The sequence below is a fragment of the Hylobates moloch genome, unplaced genomic scaffold, assembly GCF_009828535.3.
Source record: "Hylobates moloch isolate HMO894 unplaced genomic scaffold, HMol_V3 SCAFFOLD_10, whole genome shotgun sequence".
NCBI classification, from domain to species: domain Eukaryota; kingdom Metazoa; phylum Chordata; class Mammalia; order Primates; family Hylobatidae; genus Hylobates; species Hylobates moloch.
Window position 1 is genome coordinate 31735435 of NW_026652285.1, and position 19568 is coordinate 31755002.

General features: G+C 39.1%; 1 protein-coding gene across 5 annotated transcripts in view; it reads left to right on the forward strand.

Moving 5' to 3' along the window:
• UNC13B (unc-13 homolog B) overlaps positions 1–19568 on the forward strand; it is a 165889-nt gene that overhangs the window by 25997 nt on the left and 120324 nt on the right. For all 5 annotated transcript variants that reach the window (XM_032164079.2, XM_058445500.1, XM_032164081.2 and 2 more), the window contains exon 6: positions 4849–4906. In XM_032164079.2, coding sequence (XP_032019970.1) covers positions 4849–4906 — 58 coding nt within the window. The remainder of the gene's footprint in view (positions 1–4848; positions 4907–19568) is intronic.

A 19568-nucleotide genomic window follows, 5' to 3' on the forward strand; every position in this document is an offset into this window, starting at 1 on the left:
AATTTGTAGTTCCCTGTTTATTGGTGAGATTTATTCATTTATTCACCAAATCAATTATTAAGCACCATGTACCATGCACTATTCTGTGTTTAATATACATCAGAGGTTGAAGATCCCTACCCTCCTGGATCACATAGGCAGAATCAGACAGTAAGCAAGAAATATAATAAATATAGTTGAGTATTAGAAGGTGAGAAGTGCTATAGGGGATGTCTGAGTCATTTGGATTGCTATAACAATGCAAACTGGATAGCTTATAAACGACAGAGACTTATTTCTTACAATTCTGGAGGATGGGAAGTCTACGATCAAGGCACTGGCACATTCATTGTCTGATGAGGGCCCATTTCCTGGTTCATAGATAGCACCTTGCTGTGTTCTCATGTGATGGAAGCATGCTCTCTAGAGCCTCTTTTATAAGGGTGCTTATGCCATTCATGAAGTCTCCACCCTTATGACCTAATCATCTCCCAAAGGCCCTACCTCCTAGTACCATCACACAGGTGAATTTTTGGTGGGGGCAGGGGTGGTGGGATACAAACATTCAGACTAAAGCGGGGGGAAGATATTTTTTCTCCATGTAGGTGTTATACTACTTTTGTTAGATTTTTTTTTCCTAATTGTTGCAAATGGTACATTCTAAAAATTACATTTTCTAGTCGGTTATCACATTACTATTATAAGTAAATGCTTTGCTGATCATCTTTTTAAAGTATTGATCTTACTCATCAACTCTTATTATTAATAGTTCTGATAGTTTAGAGATTCCCTTAGATTTTCTGTGTAACTAGGTTTTGCATCTTTAAATTACAGTTTTCTCCTTCTAGTCCTTACGCTTTATTTTTCTGAGTGTTGAATTGTTTATACATTATTTATATATATAATATATAATATACATATATAATATACGTATATATATGTAATATATATTTTTTCTTAGATAGATTCTTACTTTTTCACCCAGGCTGGAGTGCAGTGGCATGATCTTGGCTCACTGCAGTCTCCACTTCTTGGGCTCAAGTGATTCTCCTGCCTCAGCCTCCCAAGTAGCTGGGGTTACAGGCATGTGCTACCACGCCTGGCTAATTTTTGTATTTTCAATAGACATGGGGTTTCACCATGTTGACCAGGCTGGTCTTGAACTCCTGACCTCAAGTGATCTGCCTGCCTTGGACTCCCAAAGTGCTGGGATTACAGGCATGAGCCATTGTGCTGGGCCTGTTTATGCATATATTTTTATTAACAGACTTCATTTTTTAGATGTTCTAGATTTACAGAAATATTGAGCAGATATTTATCCCCTCCCCCACCCCATCTTATAGTTTCCCTTATTATTAACATCTTACATTAACGTAACTGCCCAATGGGTTCACCTTGTGTGCTACTTAGACAGAGCTGATTTATGAAGACAGGGGAACTGCAGTGGAGAAAGAGTAATTTACTCACAGCCAGCTGTGCAGGAGACTGCAGTTTTATTATTACTCAAATCAGTCTCCCAGAGCATTCAGGCATCAGAGTTTTTAAAGATAATTTGGCAGGTAGGGGTTTGGGAAGTGGGGAATGCTGATTGGTTAGGTTGGAGATGGAATCATAGCAGGTAGAAGTGAGTTTTTCTTGCTGTCTTCTGTTCCTGGGTGGGATGGCAGAACTGGTTGGGCCAGATAGGTGGTGTCAGCTGATCGATTTAGTGCAGGGTCTGCAAAATATCTCAAGCACTGATCTTAGGTTTTATAATAGTGAAGTTATTCCCAGGAGCAATTTGGGGAGGTTCAGACTCTTGGAGCCAGAGGCTGCATGACCCCTAAAGTGATTTCTAATCTTGTAGCTAATTTGTTAGTCTTGCAAAGGCAGACTGGTCCCCAGGCAAGAAGGGGGTCTTTTTGGAAAAGGGCTATTATCAATTTTGTTTCAGAGTCAAAACCATGAACTGAATTCCTTCCCGAAGTTAGTTCAGCCTATGCCCAGGAATGAACAAGGACAGCTTAAAGGTTGGAAGCAAGATGAAACTGGTTAGGTCTGATTTCTTTCACTGTCATACTTTCCTTAGTTATGATTTTTGCAAAAGCAGTTTCGTTAGTATGATACATTTGTTATAGTTAATGAACTAATATTGATACATTATTATTAACTAAAGAGTATTTTTTATTTATTTTATTAACTAAAAAATAAAGCTAAAATTCCATAGTTTATTCAGATTTCCTTAGTTTTTACCTGGAGTCTTTTTTGTTATTGTTTCAGGATCTCATCCAGGATATTGCATTACACTTAGTTGTCATGTCTCCTTAGGCTTCTCTTGGTTGTAATATTGTCTCAGACTTTTCTTGTTTCTCATGACCTTTTCTTTAAAACATTCAATGCCTAAGACATCTAGTATAATTTTTAACATTGTGAGAGTGGAGAGCCTTGTCTGTCTTCTGACTGTAAGGGGACTGCTTTATAAGTTTTAAAGTATGCTGTTTGCCATGGATTTTGGTAGATACTCTTTATCAGATTAAGGAAATTCTATTTTCTTTCTTATTTTTTAAGCATTTTTGTCATGAAAAAGTATGGGGTTTTATCAAATCTTTTTCTGCATCTGTTAGATCACATAGTTTTTCTCTTTTGATCTGTTTAATATGGTGAATTACATGAGTAGATTTTCAGATATTGAACTGGCCTAGCATTTAATACCCACCTGGACAGGATATATGTACATTTATGTGCTAACTCACATATGTATGCACACATATACATACATATTCACATATGAATATTACACACACTTATTTAATATGATAGATTTGGCCTAGTAATCTATTAATTAGGATTTTTGTCTCTATATTCATAAATGAAATTGGCCTGTAATTTTTCTTTCTTCTATTATCCCTGTCTGTTTTTTGTAGACAGATTTTGTAGCTTTTTTCTTAGCCATCTTAACATCATTAATTATACTCTAGTTAGACTTAAGCTTTCTGTTTTGGGCCTGGAAGAGATTCATTAAATATAGCTTCTGAAAATATCTACTCTGATCTCTTAGGTCTGAATTCTTCTTAATACTTAAAATTTTGGGATTCCTCATGGTTATGTCTAGGTACTGTCTACAAAAATCATAATTATTTGTAGTGGCTATTATTTATAACCAAGTCCTTTTGTTATTTTGGAGTGGATCTTTGACCTTCAACATGTTTTGAACCTGGCTGGGTGCAGTGGCTCACACCTGTAATCCCAGCACTTTGGGAGGCCGAGGCAGGCGGATCACCTGAGGTCAGGAGTTCAAAACCAGCCTGGCCAACATGGTGAAACCCCATCTCTACTAAAAATATAAAAATTAGCCATGTGTGGTGGCTCACGCCTGTAATCCCAGCTACTCGGGAGGCTGAATGAAGCACAAGAATTGCTTGAACCCGGGAGGCGAAGGTTGCAGTGAGCCGAAATAGCTCCACTGCACTCCAGCCTGGGGGAAAGAGTGAGAATCTGTTTAAAAAAAAAAAGATGTTTTGAACATTTTTGTGATTGGCAATTTTGCTAGTGCTATCATATTGTTTACATTGTACTTGACTTTTCTTATTATCCATGGAAATTAGTAATAACAGTATCTACCTCTGACATTTATACCACACTCTATTGCTTATAAAGTATATTTATATACAGAAAGTGTTTTGTATTTTGGATCCCAACCATTTGAAATGCTCTTCACCACTGATACTCGTAAGAGTGTTATGTACAACGCCATCAACTTTTGTCTGGATTATTGCAGTAATTATTTCCCCTCATGTTCCCTACAGTTCATCTCATATAGCAGCCAGATTGATCTTTTAAAAGTATAATCAAATCATAATTCTCTCATGCTTAAAACCTTAAAGGGCTTCTCAGTACACTAGAAAAGTTCGAATTCTTACCATGATTTACAAATTCTGTTTTGCCAGTGCCTAGAACAAGGCCTTGCACATAGTGGATACTCAATCAATATTTGTTGAGTTAATAAGTAACTCGTTCATTGGCAGTTTTAGAGAAGCTCTGACTTGCCTCAGGTCTCATAGCTTATGAATAAGTGACCAGGTCAGGATGAGAACTCCAAATCTCATGTTTGCAAGTTGCCTGGCCGAGATACATTTTTCTAATTCTCCAGTGGACTCTGAACCAGACTATTCTCACTGTCTTCCAGACTCTGTGTACCCCTGTTAATTTGTTTGTGCCTTTCTCTTTCTGTTTTGCCTTCTAAATCGGGCCCATCCTCAAGATTTGGACATAACTATTTTCCTTTTATGGAACATTTTCTTATGTCTTCAGTACCGTGTACTTGTTTTTGTGGTGGTCGTGGTGGGTGGGATGGCGGAGGTTACAGTGCTAGTGGAAGAGGAACTCTTATAGATACCAGATATTGCACCACATGCTTAGGTAAGCAGTTCCACTTATTTCCCATGTGACCTTATGAGCAAAGAAGCACTATTACTTAAAAATGAGAAAACAGCCCCAGACAGGTTTTCACTTGCATCACCTGAATGGGGAAATATTCTATACATTAGCCCCAGGAAAACTCAGAGGGCTGTGAAATATTCTAAGGATTCTAAGACCAAACCTTCTACAGCTGCCTGGCAGAGCTGGGTGGGTGCCCAGGTGCCCTTGGTCAGGACAGTTCTTCATCATCCTTCCTTATTTAGCCTGTCTCACTTGGCCAGGGCCATCACCGATAGGCTGGCCTATATGTCAGCATCACACAGAAAATAGGAGCAGGATGTTCTGTTTCTGTTCAATAAAAATTTTGTTTCCAAACACTAAACCTTTTTATGGGTAGCTGTGATTTTTTCCCCTGTCTTTACTTGGGCTTCTGATTGTATTTATTTATTTATTTCTCCTTTCCTCTTCTAGTATTCTAGTCAAGAAGAAAGCCAGAGGAAGCCATTGACCACTGCTGCCGCCCAGTGTTGTAAGTGAGAAACTTGTCTATGAATCTCTTTTAATTGTAGCTTTCTGTCGCTTCTCCGAACATGGGTTATTCTGAGCTGGGGAGGATGGAGATGTCGTGTGTAAGCAGAAGATATTCCTGAAGCACATCTGTTCAGGCGCCTTTCTCTGATGGCTGTCTATCTATTAGCTTTAGGGGGAAGTTTTTTGGTTTTGTATAGGGGGAGTAGGGCTCGTCTTTTTTTCTACATTTGTTAGCTTCTACCCCGGAGGAATGATTTAACCCTCTCTATCCCTGTTTACCTGTCATTATTCTTTAAGGCTCAGTTTAAATATCATCACTTCTGGGTAATCTTTGTGCTGTTCTCTCCTTCTCCCAAGTCTAATTTAGGTCTCTCCTGTGTGCTTCCATTTTACCGTGTGCACATCCATCATATGACATATATATATTTCTTTGACATGAACACAAAGTTTTAAAAGACATAGACATTGTTCCATTTTATATTCTTTGCATTTGGCTCAAGACCTATGCATAGTACACCTCAATAAAATTTGATAAATGATTGACTTAATTTCTCCTGAGATTGATTTGTCAAGATCACACAGATTAATTCTTGAAATGAGCCATACATTTCTGGTATATTGTTACCTTCTCCCCAGTTTCCCTCAAAACAGCTTGAGACACTAAAGGACTGACCTAGAGTCTGACCTATTTCACTTTTTCAACCTGTGATATGTGTGTGTGTGTGTGTGTGTGTAAGGGGGTATGGGGGGGGGGATTGTGATACTTTTGTGTTGCTCTGTTTTTTCTGAATCTCATGCCAAACTCCATCAACTACAAGTTGAAGATGATGATAATGATTGTAGCATTTGTTGTTGTAATATTAGTAATAATAAGAACTATAGTCTGGGCATGGTTTCCAGCACTTTGTGAGGCTGAGGCAGGAGGATTGCTTGAGCCTAGGAGTCTGAGACCAGCTTGGGCAACATACAGATACCTCATTTCTACAAAAAAAAAAAATTAGCCAGGTGTGATGGCATGTGCCTGTAGTCCCAGATACTTGGGAGGCTGAGGTGGGAGGATGGCTTGAGCCTGGGAAATCGAGGCTGTAGTAAGCCATGATCATGCCACTGCATTTGGTACATTTGGTTTGCTGCCATTGCAGCCTGGGCGACAGAGCAAGACCATGTTTCAAAACAAACAAACCACAGCAGCTAACACTATTGAGGTCTTACAGTATGCTAGATGCCATTCTGAGACCTTAAGTATTCTAATTTATTTAAACTTCACAACAACCCTAAGACAGATTTTACTGTTGTTCCCATTTTTGAGCAGGAAACTGAAGCATAAGTAGATTGAGTTATTTTCCACAAATCACATAGCTAGTGACTGGTGAAGTAAATATTCAAACACAGAAAATCTGACTTAGTAGCTCCTACCTCTGTGTGAACCACTGTGTTATACTGCTTCCTTCATATTGTTTCTGAAAAGGAAAACCTTTGTCCATGGTTTGTGAATCCGTTGGTTGCCTTCAATTTGGTACATTCCATAGGCCCACTTTCCTGATAAAAGTAAAGGCCAATGGTAGAGGTGAACTTTTTTTCTTTATTTAAAGAAAACCTATTTTTCATATGATTTATTACTAACTTTTGTTTTTTGCTATTTGGGACTGAACATTTAAGGTCATAGGAGGTCAGAAGAATCTGAATTGAAAACCAGGTTTTCAGGTTTACAGGTCCTTTTCAGAACTCATTGTAATGAGTTCATTGTGATTGATTTAATCTTTTAAACCTTTTTCCAGGACTGCTAATGAGAAGCAAAATGTAATGATTGAGATTTCACTTCCTTCTCCTTCCTGGTCTCATTGATGAAATACAATTGAAGTGATTAAAGCGCAAATGCCAAGAGGGCAGGAGGAAATGAAAAACCTTAAATAATCAAGCAACTTTATTCCCATACATTTTTCATATGTTTACAGGCTATTTTATTTTTCTATGAATAAGCCATTCTTGTCTTTTGCCTGCTCCCTCATATATTTTTATTTTGAGAAATGTTAAACCTATAGAAAAGTTCAAAGAACAGTACCAAGAGTGCTCATTACCCTTTACTAGGTTCAGTGACAAGCATTTTGCCAGATTTGCTCTTTCTCATCTCCCTCTTATTTTTCTCTCATGTTTCTCTATCTCTGTCTCCATACATACATACACAAAAATACAAGTATTTTCTGAATCATTTGAATATAAGCTGTGCATGCTATATAACACATCAGCATGTTCTGCTAAGAGCTAGGAAAGTCAACATAACTGAAATACCATGATCATAATCAAGAAATTTAAGACTGATACAGTAATATTGTCTATAATACAGTCTATATTAAGAACTCCCTAATTGTCCCCAAAAATATTTTGAAAGCTTTTTTGTACATTTTTAAAATTTTTATTTATTTTTAATTTTTATGGGTACATAGTAGGTATTTATGGAATACATGAGTATTTTGATACAGGCATACAATGTGTAATAATCATGTCAAGGTAAATGGGATATCCATCACCTCAAGGATTTCTCATTTCTTTGTTACAAATATTCCAGTTATACCCTTTTAGTTATTTAAAAATGTGTAATAAATTATCGTTAACCATAGTCACCCTATTGTGCTAGCAAATACTAGATCTTCCTCATTCTAGATAACTATTTTTGTACGCATTAACCATCCCTAATCTCTTCTTACCCCTAACTCCCCTTCCCAGCCTCTGTTAATCATCCTTCTATTCTCTGTCTCCATAAATTCAATTGTTTTAATTTTTAGCTCCCACAAACAAGTGAGAACATGTGAAGTTTGTCTTTTTGTGCCTGGCTTATTTTACACAACATAATGTCCTCCAGTTCCATCCATATTGTTGCAAATGACAGAATCTCATTCTTTTTTTTTTATGGATAAATAGTACTCCGTTGTGTTTATGTACCACATTTTCCTTTTCCATTTATCTGTTGATGGAAGCTTAGGCTGCTTTCAAATCTTGCCTATTGCGAACATTGCTGCAACAAACATAGGAGTGCAGATATCTCTTTGATATACTTTCATAGCCTTCCCCCGCCATGATCTAATCAATAACCATACATTTCATTTGTTGTCCTGTCTCTTTAACCTACCTTCTTTCCTTCCTTCCTTCTTTTCTTTGTTTTTTTCTTTTTTTTCTCTCTCCTTCCTTCTTTCCTTTCCCTTCCTTTCCTTTCCTTTTCCTTTTCTCTTTTCACTTTTCTCTTTTTTCTTTCTTTCCTTTCTTGAGAAGGAGTCTTGCTCCATCATCCAGGCTGGAGTGCAGTGGCATGATCTTGGCTCGCTGTAAGCTTTGCCTCCCAAGTTCAACCAATTCTCCTGCCTCAGCCTCCTGAGTAGCTAGGACTACAGGCCATGCTACCACTCCTGGCTAATTTTTTTGTATTTTTAGTAGAGACAAGGTTTCACTATGTTGGCCAGGCTGTTCTTGAACTCCTGACCTCCAGTGATCCGCCCACCTCAGCCTCCAAAAGTGCCAGGATTACAGACATGAGCTGCCGCACTTGGCCTAGTCTTCTTTAATATAATGAAAAAAATCTGGCCAGGCACTGTGGCTCATGCCTGTAATCCCAGGACTCTGCAAGGTGGAGATGGGTGGATTACTTGAGCCCAGGAGTTCTAGACCAACCTGGGCAACATGGCAAAACCTCATCTCTATAAAAAAATACAAAAATTAGTCAGGCATAGTGGTGCATACCTGTAGTCCCAGCTACTTGAGAGACTGAGCCAGGAGGATCACCTGAGCCTGGGGAGATCGAGGCTGCAGTGAGCCATGATCATGCCACTGCACCCCAGCCTGGGTGACAGAGTGAGACCCTGTCTCAAAAACAACCAAACCAAACCAAAACAAAACAAAACAGAACTTTGCCTTTTTGGTCATTTATGACATTGATCTTTTTTTATTTACAAAAATAGTTTATTCTAATTATAATCTCTATTCATATGGGGGTATACCTTCTTACAGGTTTCTGGGAAGCAGTTTAGCAATATGTACCAAGTCTTTGAATAGGAATAGGCTTTGACTCAGTAGCTGAATTTCTGGAAATTTATCCTCAGTCATCACAGCAGACACAGATGTATGTACAAAGATGTTCACTGCAGAATTATTTAACTAGCAAAATTTGAAAATGACTTAAACAGCAGTAAAAAATAATAGTCATTAAGATAGAATATTATGCATTTATTAAAAATCATGCTTTGAATAAGAGGAACATTTTCATGGAACTTGGTAAAAAAAAGTATTACAGTTATCCCTCAGTATACTTGGGGGATTGGTTCCAGGACCCCTGCATGTACCAAAATCTGTGCATACTCAAGTTCCTCACTTGGCCCTGAGGAACCCACCTATATGAAAACTTGGCCCTCTGTATATGCAGGTTTCACATCCTGCATTTTCTATCTGTGTCTCATTGAAAAAGATCCATAAGAGGACCCATGCAGTTCAAGCTTATGTTGTTTAAGGGTCAACTTAAAACCCTCAATGTATGTGTGTATATGTATATATGTAATAAGCAATTTAAGACTTATTGCTAGGAACTTAATTGTGTCTACCCCCCATTTATATATTGAAGCCTCAACCCCTAGTATTATTATATTTGGAGATAGGGCCTGTGAGGAGGTGATAAAGGTTAAGTGAGGTCATAATCTGATAGGGCTGGTGCCCTCATAAGAAGAAGAAGAGATAGCAGAGCTCCGTCCCTACCAAGTGAGGACACAGTAAGAAGGTGGCCATCTGTAAGCCAGGAAGGAAGCCCTTACCAGGAATTGAATCAGCTGGCCCCTTGATCTTGGACTTTCTAGCCTCCAGAACGGTGAGAAATAAGTTTCTGTTGCTTAAGACACCCAGTCTAAGGTACTTTGTTAAGGCAATCCAAGAAGACTACTGCAGATTTTGGTACTAAGAGATGGATTGTTGCTGAAACAAATACCAAAAAATTTGCAAGTAGCTTTGGAACTGTGTGATGGGTCAAGGCTGGAAGAGTTTTGAGGTGCATGCTAGAAAAAACTGAGATTTCCATGAAGGGGTTATTAGAAATATGGACATGAAAGGTGATTCTGGTGAGGGCTTAGAAAGAAAAGAGGAGAGCTACAGAGAAAACTTCCATCTTAGAGAATGTATAATTAATCATGATCAGAATGTTGGTATGAGTGTAGATATTAAAGGCAATTTTTGTGAGATCTCAGATAGAAACAGTTAATAATAGGGAAATAACTGGAAGAAGGATGATCCTTGTTATAAGGTGGCAAAGAACTTGGCTGAATTGTGTTCTAGTGTTTTGTAGAAGGTAGAACCTGAGAGCAATTAAATTGCATATTTAGCAGAAGAAATTTCTAAGCAATGTTTTGAAGATGTGATGTGGCTCTCCCTTACTGCTTGTAGTAAAATGCAAGAGGACAGAAATGAATGAAGGAAGACTGTTGGACTTCTTAGGTTCTGGAAGACTGGACCATAGAGCTATTTGACTGTGAATCTGTGCTATTTTCCAGGGAAAGGAAAGAATTACTCTCAAAGTGACAGAGGTCATCAGGGCTGCCCCCCTCACCACAGACCTGAGGACAAGGTCATTTACTTCATTATGTAAGAGGGCAGGCCTATCACAGTGAGGCAGCTCCTGAAAAGCCAAGGAGGCAGAAATATCAAGCCAAAGATAATTATTCTTGAGTCTTAGATCTAATGGAATTCACCTTGGTAGGCTTTGGACTTGCTTAGGACCTGTCACCCCTTCCTTTCTTCCCTGTTTCTCTCCTTTGGAATGGGAATGTCTAGCCTATGTCTGCCCTACGATTGTATTTTGGAAGCACATAACTTGTCTGGTTTCGCAGGTTTATAGCTGGAAAGGCATTTCGCTTTAGGATGACTCTTTACTCAAGATCACTCATGTCTTATTTAGATGATAATTAGATAAGACTTGGGACTTTAGACTTTGAAGTGGAAATTGAATGAGTTAAAACTTTTGAGGCTGTTGGGATGGAATGAATGTATCTTGTGTGTGATAAAGACATGAATTATGGGGGGCTAGGGCAGAATTCTATGAACTTGATTGTGTCCCCTCCAAATTCATATGTTGAAGCCCTAGTCCCCAGTTTGACTGTATTTGGACATAGGACCTGTGAGGAAGTGACAAAAGTTAAATGAGGTCATAAGGATGGAGCCCTAATCTGATAGGGCTGGGGCGCATTTAAGAAGAAGAGACACCAGAGCTTGCTCTCTCCACCATGTGAGGACACAGCAAAAAGGTGACCATCTGCAAGCCAGGAAGAGACTGTTCACCAGAAACCAAACCTTATGGGAACATTGACCTTGGGCTTTCCAGCCTCAGACTGTGAGAAAATAAATTTTTGTTGTTTAAGCTCCCCAGCCTATGGTATTTTGTTATGGCAGCCTGAGCAGATGTATACACTTATGTAAATGCATCTATACAATTATAAGAAAAATTATTAGGAAAAGAGTGATCAAAATATTAACGAAATTTGTCTCTAGGATATGGGATTGTGGCCTTAAATTTTTTTTGATAGTTAAAAGTTATTATTGGCCAGGCACAGTGGCTCATGCTTATAATGTCAGCATTTCGGGAGGCTGTGGTGGGAGGATGGCTTAAGGCTGAAGTTCAAGACTAGTCCAAGCAACATAGTGAGACCCCCATCTCTACACTTAAAAACAAAGTTATTATTAAGAAAAGTAATTGAGTCCTTGTTCATTCTTCTTCTTTTTTTTTGAGATGGAGTCTCTCTCACTCTGTCACCCAGGCTGGAGTGCAGTGACGCGATCTTGGCTCACTGCAACCTCCATCTCCCTGGTTCAAGTGATTCTTCTGCCTCAGCCTCTGAGTAGCTGGGACTACAGTCATGTGTCACCACACCTGGCTAATTTTTGTATTTTTGTTGGCCAGGCTGGTCTTGAACTCCTGACCTCAAGTGATCTGCCTGGCTTGGTCTCCAAAAGTGCTGGGATTATAGGCGTTGAGGCACCAAGCCCAGTTGAGTCCTTGTTCTTAACTTGGGTTTGCTGCTGTCTCTCTGTGACTTTGGAAGTCATCCCACTGTCAACTTCAGTTTCTTGTAGTAATAAATGGAGGTGGTGTTCTAGATGATCTCTAGGACTTTTCCAGCTATAGCACATCATATGACTCTATTACTTCCTAGTCCTCAGATTCATTCATATGGATGGCCCCTCCACGACCCAGTGTGTTAGGATCAATCCTCTGCAGCCATTTATAAGATGTTTACAAAGTATTTTCAGAAATCACTGGGCTACTGCTCTAAAGAAACTCTTCCTTTGATACAAGAGTTACTCTGGCTGGAAGTGGTGGCTCATGCCTGTAATCCGAGAACTTTGGGAGGCCAAGGCAGGAGAATCACTTGAGGCCAGGAGTTTGAAACCAGCCTGGGCAACATAGCGAGACCCCGTCTCTATTTAAAAATAAATAAGTTTAAAAATTAAAAAAATAAAAGGAGTTACTGTAGCTCCAGTTATTTGGATATACTCTTAAAGGTGATGGGATTCTTTAAAAGTATTGAGGCAAACTATCTGCTTTTCCCCTTTGTCTCAGGTCAAGCCTTTCTCTTTTAGCATTCAGTAACAACATTCTGCACTCACTTTTATTCTGTGAAGTTTTTGTCTCTTTGGTAACTGATATATTTATTTTAAAATGTTGTAAAGTAATTATTGTGATTTAATTATGTCCATCTGTTTTTTATCCCCCATTTTATTACCAGTTCTAGCATTTAGGCTGACTTGTGCCCATTTCTTGAAAGAAAGGAAAGGCAGAGAGCAGAAGAAGTGATCTTTGTGGTTTTAACTTCCCAAAGCCTGAGATTTTAGGAGAATATACAAAGTGCTCTGGACAAATATTATGAGAGGGAGCAGAGTTTCACCCGAATCGCCCAATTTCTAACTAAGAAGAGCTTCTTTTGACTTGCATGAGAGGAGAGAAATGCAAGAGAATGAGGAGAGAAAGAAAGTAAGTGACCAGAGTAGATACATTGGGACCTTGTGTCTGCTTTCTGTGTTAGGGCACTGGTGAAGCAGCAGGAGTCAAAGAGGGGATGGCTAGGTGTTGTGTCTTAGGCAGATGGACCATCACAAAGAGATTCCTATGCTCCAAGTTGCACATGCTCCAAAATGAGTCTTGGGCTTTCTAGAAGTGGGAAAGTGAGCCTCTGGTCCTATTGGAACCACTTGGGCAGGAATAAGAAATGTCTCTCTCAGAAGTGTTCTCTGTGTCCGAGTGACTAAGGACTGGAGGAGACCTGGACTATCTTGATGAATGCCAGTTCACAAAGACATATCCATGCCATGGGCAGTCACTTCACTGCAGTGTCTTTTTAAAAATTATTATTATACTTTAAGTTCTGGGTTACATGTGCAGAAACACTGCAGTGTCTTATTCACATGCTGTGTCAGTATTCAGAGCAGTCTTCATGGGACAGGGGCAAGAGTTATGTTGAGACTGAAGGATGAATATGTGTTCTAAGAGTGATAATGTTAGTTTTCCTGGGAGACATATTGATCTCTTTGTTGGTGGTTGTTGCCTCTCTGGCTGATATTACTTGGTTGTTCCTGCTCTCTGAGGTGTAGGTGAGTGCTGGCTTTCTCAATGGGGTGCAGGTGTGAGTCTCCAAAGGTTACTTTTGGGGACTCCCTGGGGTCTTATGTGAGCGATTGCTCTGGTTCAACTTCTTTTGTCCTGCTATTGACTACTACCAAAAGATGTACGTAGCTTGTTGCTGCTGGTATCCTGTTACTTAGAGGCTTCTTGAATGGGGAAATATCAAGATAACTCGGACTCACCCACATTCCACAGAATTCACATGACCATGGGAAATCACTTATTCTTGCCCTGAGAAACAAAGGATATAGGCAAGCAGTTCCATTCTCTTCTCCATCTCCCAGCCCTGCCTCCTCTGTTTTTTTTGGCTGCTTAGAAAGGTACACAGTTCACACCAGCAAGTCTCCTGTCCAAGCAGACATCCAACCTGTCTGGCTCCACTCCCATTCTTGTAGGCATCCCTAACCTTTGTGAATTATGAAGCTCCTCCTCACTTGGATTCAGAGCGGAAAAACATTCATTTTTCCCCTCCCCAGGAGGTGGAGAGGGGAAGGAGTGACCTCTCTTCACCAACAATTGCTCTCCCAAAGGTTGCTGGGTCCCACATTGACATAGACATTCTACAAGACAGCTGACAAGGATCTAGTTAAATTGCCTTAAAAAAATTTCCTGGCTGGGCGCGGTGGCTCACCCCTGTGATCCCAGCACTTTGGGAGGCTGAGGCGGGCAGATCATGAGGTCAAGAGATCGAGACCATCCTGGCTAACACAGTGAAACCCCATCTATACTAAAAATACAAAAAATTAGCCAGGTGTGGTGGCGGGCACCTGTAATCCAGGCTACTTGGGAGGCTGAGGCAGAAGAACTGCCTGAACCTGTGAGACGGAGGTTGCAGTGAGCCAAGACTGCACCACTGTACTCCAGCCTGGGCGACTGAGTGAGACTCCGTCTCAAAAAAAATTTCCTAAAATCTGGATTTGTCTGATTATTTCCTCGTAATTAGATTCAGGTTACTGCACAGCTGATGTCAATTTGTCCCTTTATTTGTGATGCTGATGTTAATTATTAGTTCAGATGATGTTTTCCAGATCTCTTTGTTGCAAAGATATTTTTCTCGTTTGTAACTAACTGTGTAATGGTAGTGATACTTTGAGACTGTGTGTATACTGCTTTTATTTAAACAAACTTCCATGCATTAGTTTTAGGATGTATTATGATCATTGCCTAAATTTATTATTACACTGTGGTTGCAAAATGATGATTTTCTAATTCTGTCATTCCTTTTTAAAAGGAAAAAATGGTTTCTCTATACTTGCACAATTCTGACACCAAGTATGTTTTCCATACCAAGCAATTCTCTGCTAACATCAACTGAGTGTCTCATGACTTAATTCTGACACTAGAGATGTGGAGTTAGTGCAGACCCTACAAGTTAAGGGCTCAGTCCCACAAGACTGCCTCCCACTTTAGACACCAATCATAAATCCCAGGTTACTACCTGAACTTCTGACCAACTGGCTATAAACTGGAGTTCCCACAAGCCCCTCCTCAGGTTCAATAATTTGCTAGAATGGCTTACAGAACCCAGGAAAACAGTTAATTTGGTATTATTGATTGATTAAAAGGATATTTTAAAGGATACAAACAAATAGTCAGATGAAATGATACATCAGAGGAAGTCCGGAAGGGTCTGAGCACAGGAGCTTCTGTCCCTGTGGAGTTTTGGGTGCGCTACTCTCCCTGCATGTGGGTGCATTTTTGTTCACCAGTGTGGAAACTCTCTAAACCCCTTTGGCTGGGGTTTTTATGGACACATCATTATGTAAGTATGATTGGTTAAATAATTGAACATTGGTGATTAATTAGCTCAACCTTCAGCCCCTCTTTTCTCCCTGGAGTTTGTGGGGTGGGACTGAAAGTTCTAACCCTCTAATCACAAAGTTGGTTCTTTTGGCAACTAGCCTCCATCCTCCAAGAGTTATCACATTAGCATTAACTCAGGTATGATTGAAAGGAGCTTATTATGAATAACAAAAGACAGTCTTCTTATCCCTATCACTCAAGGAATTAAAAGGGTTTTAGAAGCTCTGTGCCAAGAACTGTGGGCAGAGAACAAATATTTATTTCTTAATTGTGTCACCCTTTTATTATACTGAGTAGTTGTCAGTCTTTTGTAAAGAAGAGCTTTCCCTCTTCTCATACCCCCTACCCCTCTTTTAAAATGAGTATCACTGTGGACACGATTTTTTTTTTTGAACCCAGTGTTTTGTAATCCTGTTCTGCCATTTTCTTTGATGCTCAAATTGTCCTGAATTTGGCCTATGAGTGTTCCTTTTAACTAGATCCTGTGTCCTTTTGACATGGCCCTATCATTCTTTGGCCACTTCCTTCCTTCCTTAGTACAAAATATTCCAAGCTCATCTTGTACTTTGCCTCCTCAGTCCTAGAATAAGTCATTTCTCTAATGAGCCTGGTTATTTTTAGTGGGGAATGGTATTTAGAAATCAAGATCTTGGCACTAGTTTTGCTCGTTGCTACAGGAGGGCTCTTGCTTCTTGGGTCTTTGGATAGAACTAGGAAACACACTATGTTCTTCATACTGGTATCACCAGTTAACACCCTCATCACAAGGTTATCCTGATCTCCTTTCATATTCTCTCTCTCTCTCTCTCTCTATATATATATATAAATATATATGTGTGTGTATTATGCACATATATATACACATATACATGTATGTCTTCCAGTGAGAACCTCTGTTCCCAAGAACATCAAATTATTCATTTGCTGTGTCCTGCATCCAAATTGCAGTGCTCTCCCATAAAAGAGATGTCCAGCTCCATAACTTTCCCAATCAACTTTGTGATTAGTACACAAACAAATTTTAGGATTAATATACCCAGTGCTATTATCAACAATAAGACAACAGTCTTTAAGATTCTTGAAAGTTTTTTTTTTTAACCTTAGAATATAAACTCACATAAGATTACAAAACCACTAGCACACCAAAAATTTAACAAAATTTTATAATATCATCAGTATCTATCCTATATTCAAATATCCCCAGTTTTCCCCCAAACTTTCTTGTCCTTTTTGTACCATTGTAGAAGTTAATCAAGGTTCACACATTGCATTTATGTGTGGTGTGATTTGAGTGAAGACCATCTTTTTGCATGTGAATTTCCAGTTGTCCTAAGACCATTTATTAAAAAGGCATTTTTGGCCGGACATGGTGGCTCATGCCTATAATCCTAGCACTTTGGGAGGCCAAGGCGGGTGGATCACGAGGTCAGGAGATCGAGACCATCCTGGCCAACATGGTGAAACCGCGTCTCTACTAAAAATACAAAAGTTAGCTGGGTGTGGTGGCGTACACCTGTAGTCCCAGCTACTCAGGAGGCTGAGACAGAGAATGGCTTGAACCTGGGAGGTGGAGGTTTTAGTGAGCCGAGATTGCGCCACTGCACTCCAGCCTGGGTGACAGAGTGAGACTCCATCTCAGATAAAAAAAAGGACATTTCTCCCCCATTAAATTGCCTCTGCATCTTTGTTAAAATCATTCTTACTACCACCACAAGTTCCCCTTACTTTCCTTCCTTTTAGCAGATCAGATTTTACATATTCACATTAGAAAGTGGATATACTTTCTTTTAGGATATGTTCTTCAGATGTGGCCTCAGCTGGGAGTTGGTAGCAGATACCAAGAGATGCATGCGGCTTTTTGCATGTTTGAGCCTCAGTACATCGTGTTTACTTTTGCGGGTCTTATTGCTCCTCAATTTATAGAGCTGCTCTGAGGCTGTGCAATCTGATTTGCATATTTGATACAAATCTTGCAACAAATGGTATCAGTATAATATAAACATTTAGCCACAAGGCTAAATGGTCAGAAGTTGAGCTAGAGGGATAAACTGGTCTGTTCCTTTTCCAAACATACCTGAAGTTTCTAAGGTATTTACACTTCACTCTTCAATAAGGATAATACTTCTACCTATATCTTGTCAAAGAATATAGCAACACACCATGTTGCCATACCAAACAGCCTGACTACTACTAAGTTCAACAACTTTCTGCTCTTTTCAATTTTTATACATGTCTGCTTTGCCCACCCACTGTATTAATGACAGTATCACTGGCTACAGTTGAGAATTGAATCAAAAGTGATTTAGCATGTGACGAGGGTTTGGTGAGATGACTACTTATATCGAGACCATCCTGGCCAACATGGTGAAACTGCTAGGGTGTGTAAATTAGTACAACCTTTCTCACTCAATGATTTTACTTCTAGGAAGTGTTCAAGGAAAATAACTAGAGGTTCAAAGGAAGATTTATGTATAGGTTTTATTTATAATAGTGAAAAATTAGAAAGGAAGAATGGATAATTACGGTATTTCCCTATGATGGAATTGTATACTTTTACATAAATTTTTAAGATATAGGAAATATGTGTATAAGTTCTAAAAAATAGGATCCTAACCTGATTAAGATGATCTCAGTTATCTAAAAAATAAATTACATACATATGTACATAGAAAAACCACAAGGAAATATAGTTGGTTTTTTTTGTTTGTTTTTTGTTTTTGTTTTTTTGAGATGGAGTCTCACTCTGTCGCCCAGGCTGGAGTGCAGTGGCACAATCTTGGGTCACTGCAACCTCTGCCTCCTAGGTTCAAGCGATTCTCCTGCCTCAGCCTTCCGAGTAGCTAGGATTATAGGCACCTACCACCGCACGTGGCTAATTTTTGTATTTTTAGTAGAGGCAGGGTTTCACCATGTTGGCCAGGCTGGCCTCTAACTCCTGACCTCAAGTGATCTACCCACCTCGGTCTCCCAAAGTGTTGGGATTACAGGTGTGAGCCACCATGCCCGGCCTGTTTTATTTTTTCTTTATACTTTATTGTACTTTCCAGATTTCCTCCAAAGAACATGCATTTGCTTTATAATAAGTTTAAAAGGGATAAATATTTTTAAATGGCCCAAGCCTGACAATACAGAAGCAAGTTATTGTAGATTCACTTTTTTAGTTTGAATTTGAGACTTAGTTGAATGATAGTTTATTGTTGAGATTGACATAGTTTAGTTCAACAATACCAGTGATTCCTTCATTGAAAATTCTAAGTAGCTTTTAGAGTGGCGGTGTACCTTTTATTAATGATATCCCTAAAGCCTCCCTTAACCACTTACCATGTCTGAAACAAAAAGCTTCTGGGGTCTATGTTATTTCTATATGTATTATGATCTAAAAGATAGTTTGAACTTTTGCTTGAGATATAGCCCACCTTGGAGTTTCAAAGAGATTTTTCTGGTTATCTATTATGGGTTTGTTTCACTGGTTTTGTTACAGTATTGCCTATATAATTAGTGATCTATACAAATCATAAACCAAAATGTCCTGAGTATGAATCACTCTTTTAAATTAGTAAAACAGGGCATAACCCAACATACTGTTTAAAAATTTTCTTGAAGAATGAATCAGTTCAGAACAGTTGGATGTGAGTCACATCATGAATAACAAGTGACCAAACATTCAGAAGCATTGTCAGTAATATACTACTTAGTTGCTGGGTTGTGACAAATTATTTGACCAGCACAAACTTCAAAAGAATTTCTTTTACCAGCATATCCAAAAGAGGCATGTTTAATAAAATTACTTACCTTCCTCATTTTCAACTCTCATTGTCAAATGTCCTGGTCCTAGTGTCCATTGCATTGATATTTGTTGATTCTTAGATGGGAAGCAGTAGGTTTTCAATGCTTTCCACTACTTTTCAGCCATTAGACCTGATACATATTCCCAGTGTGCACCATATTCAAATACTCCTCTTATAGCCTCTTATTATTCTTGGTCTCCATCTAAAACTGTTCACTGCCACTCTATTACCTGTCTTATTTCTAATATTCTACCTGTTAGGGGAGGCAGAGAAATGGGTCATTCTGTATATGTAACTAGGTATTCCCCACTTGGAAGATCAGGTTCCTGTCTGCTCTACAAGTGATGATGGTATAATCCCCAACTAAAATCAACCACAAACAAAACTCTAGGCAGGTACTGCCAGTGCTTCTCTTAGTCTCATTT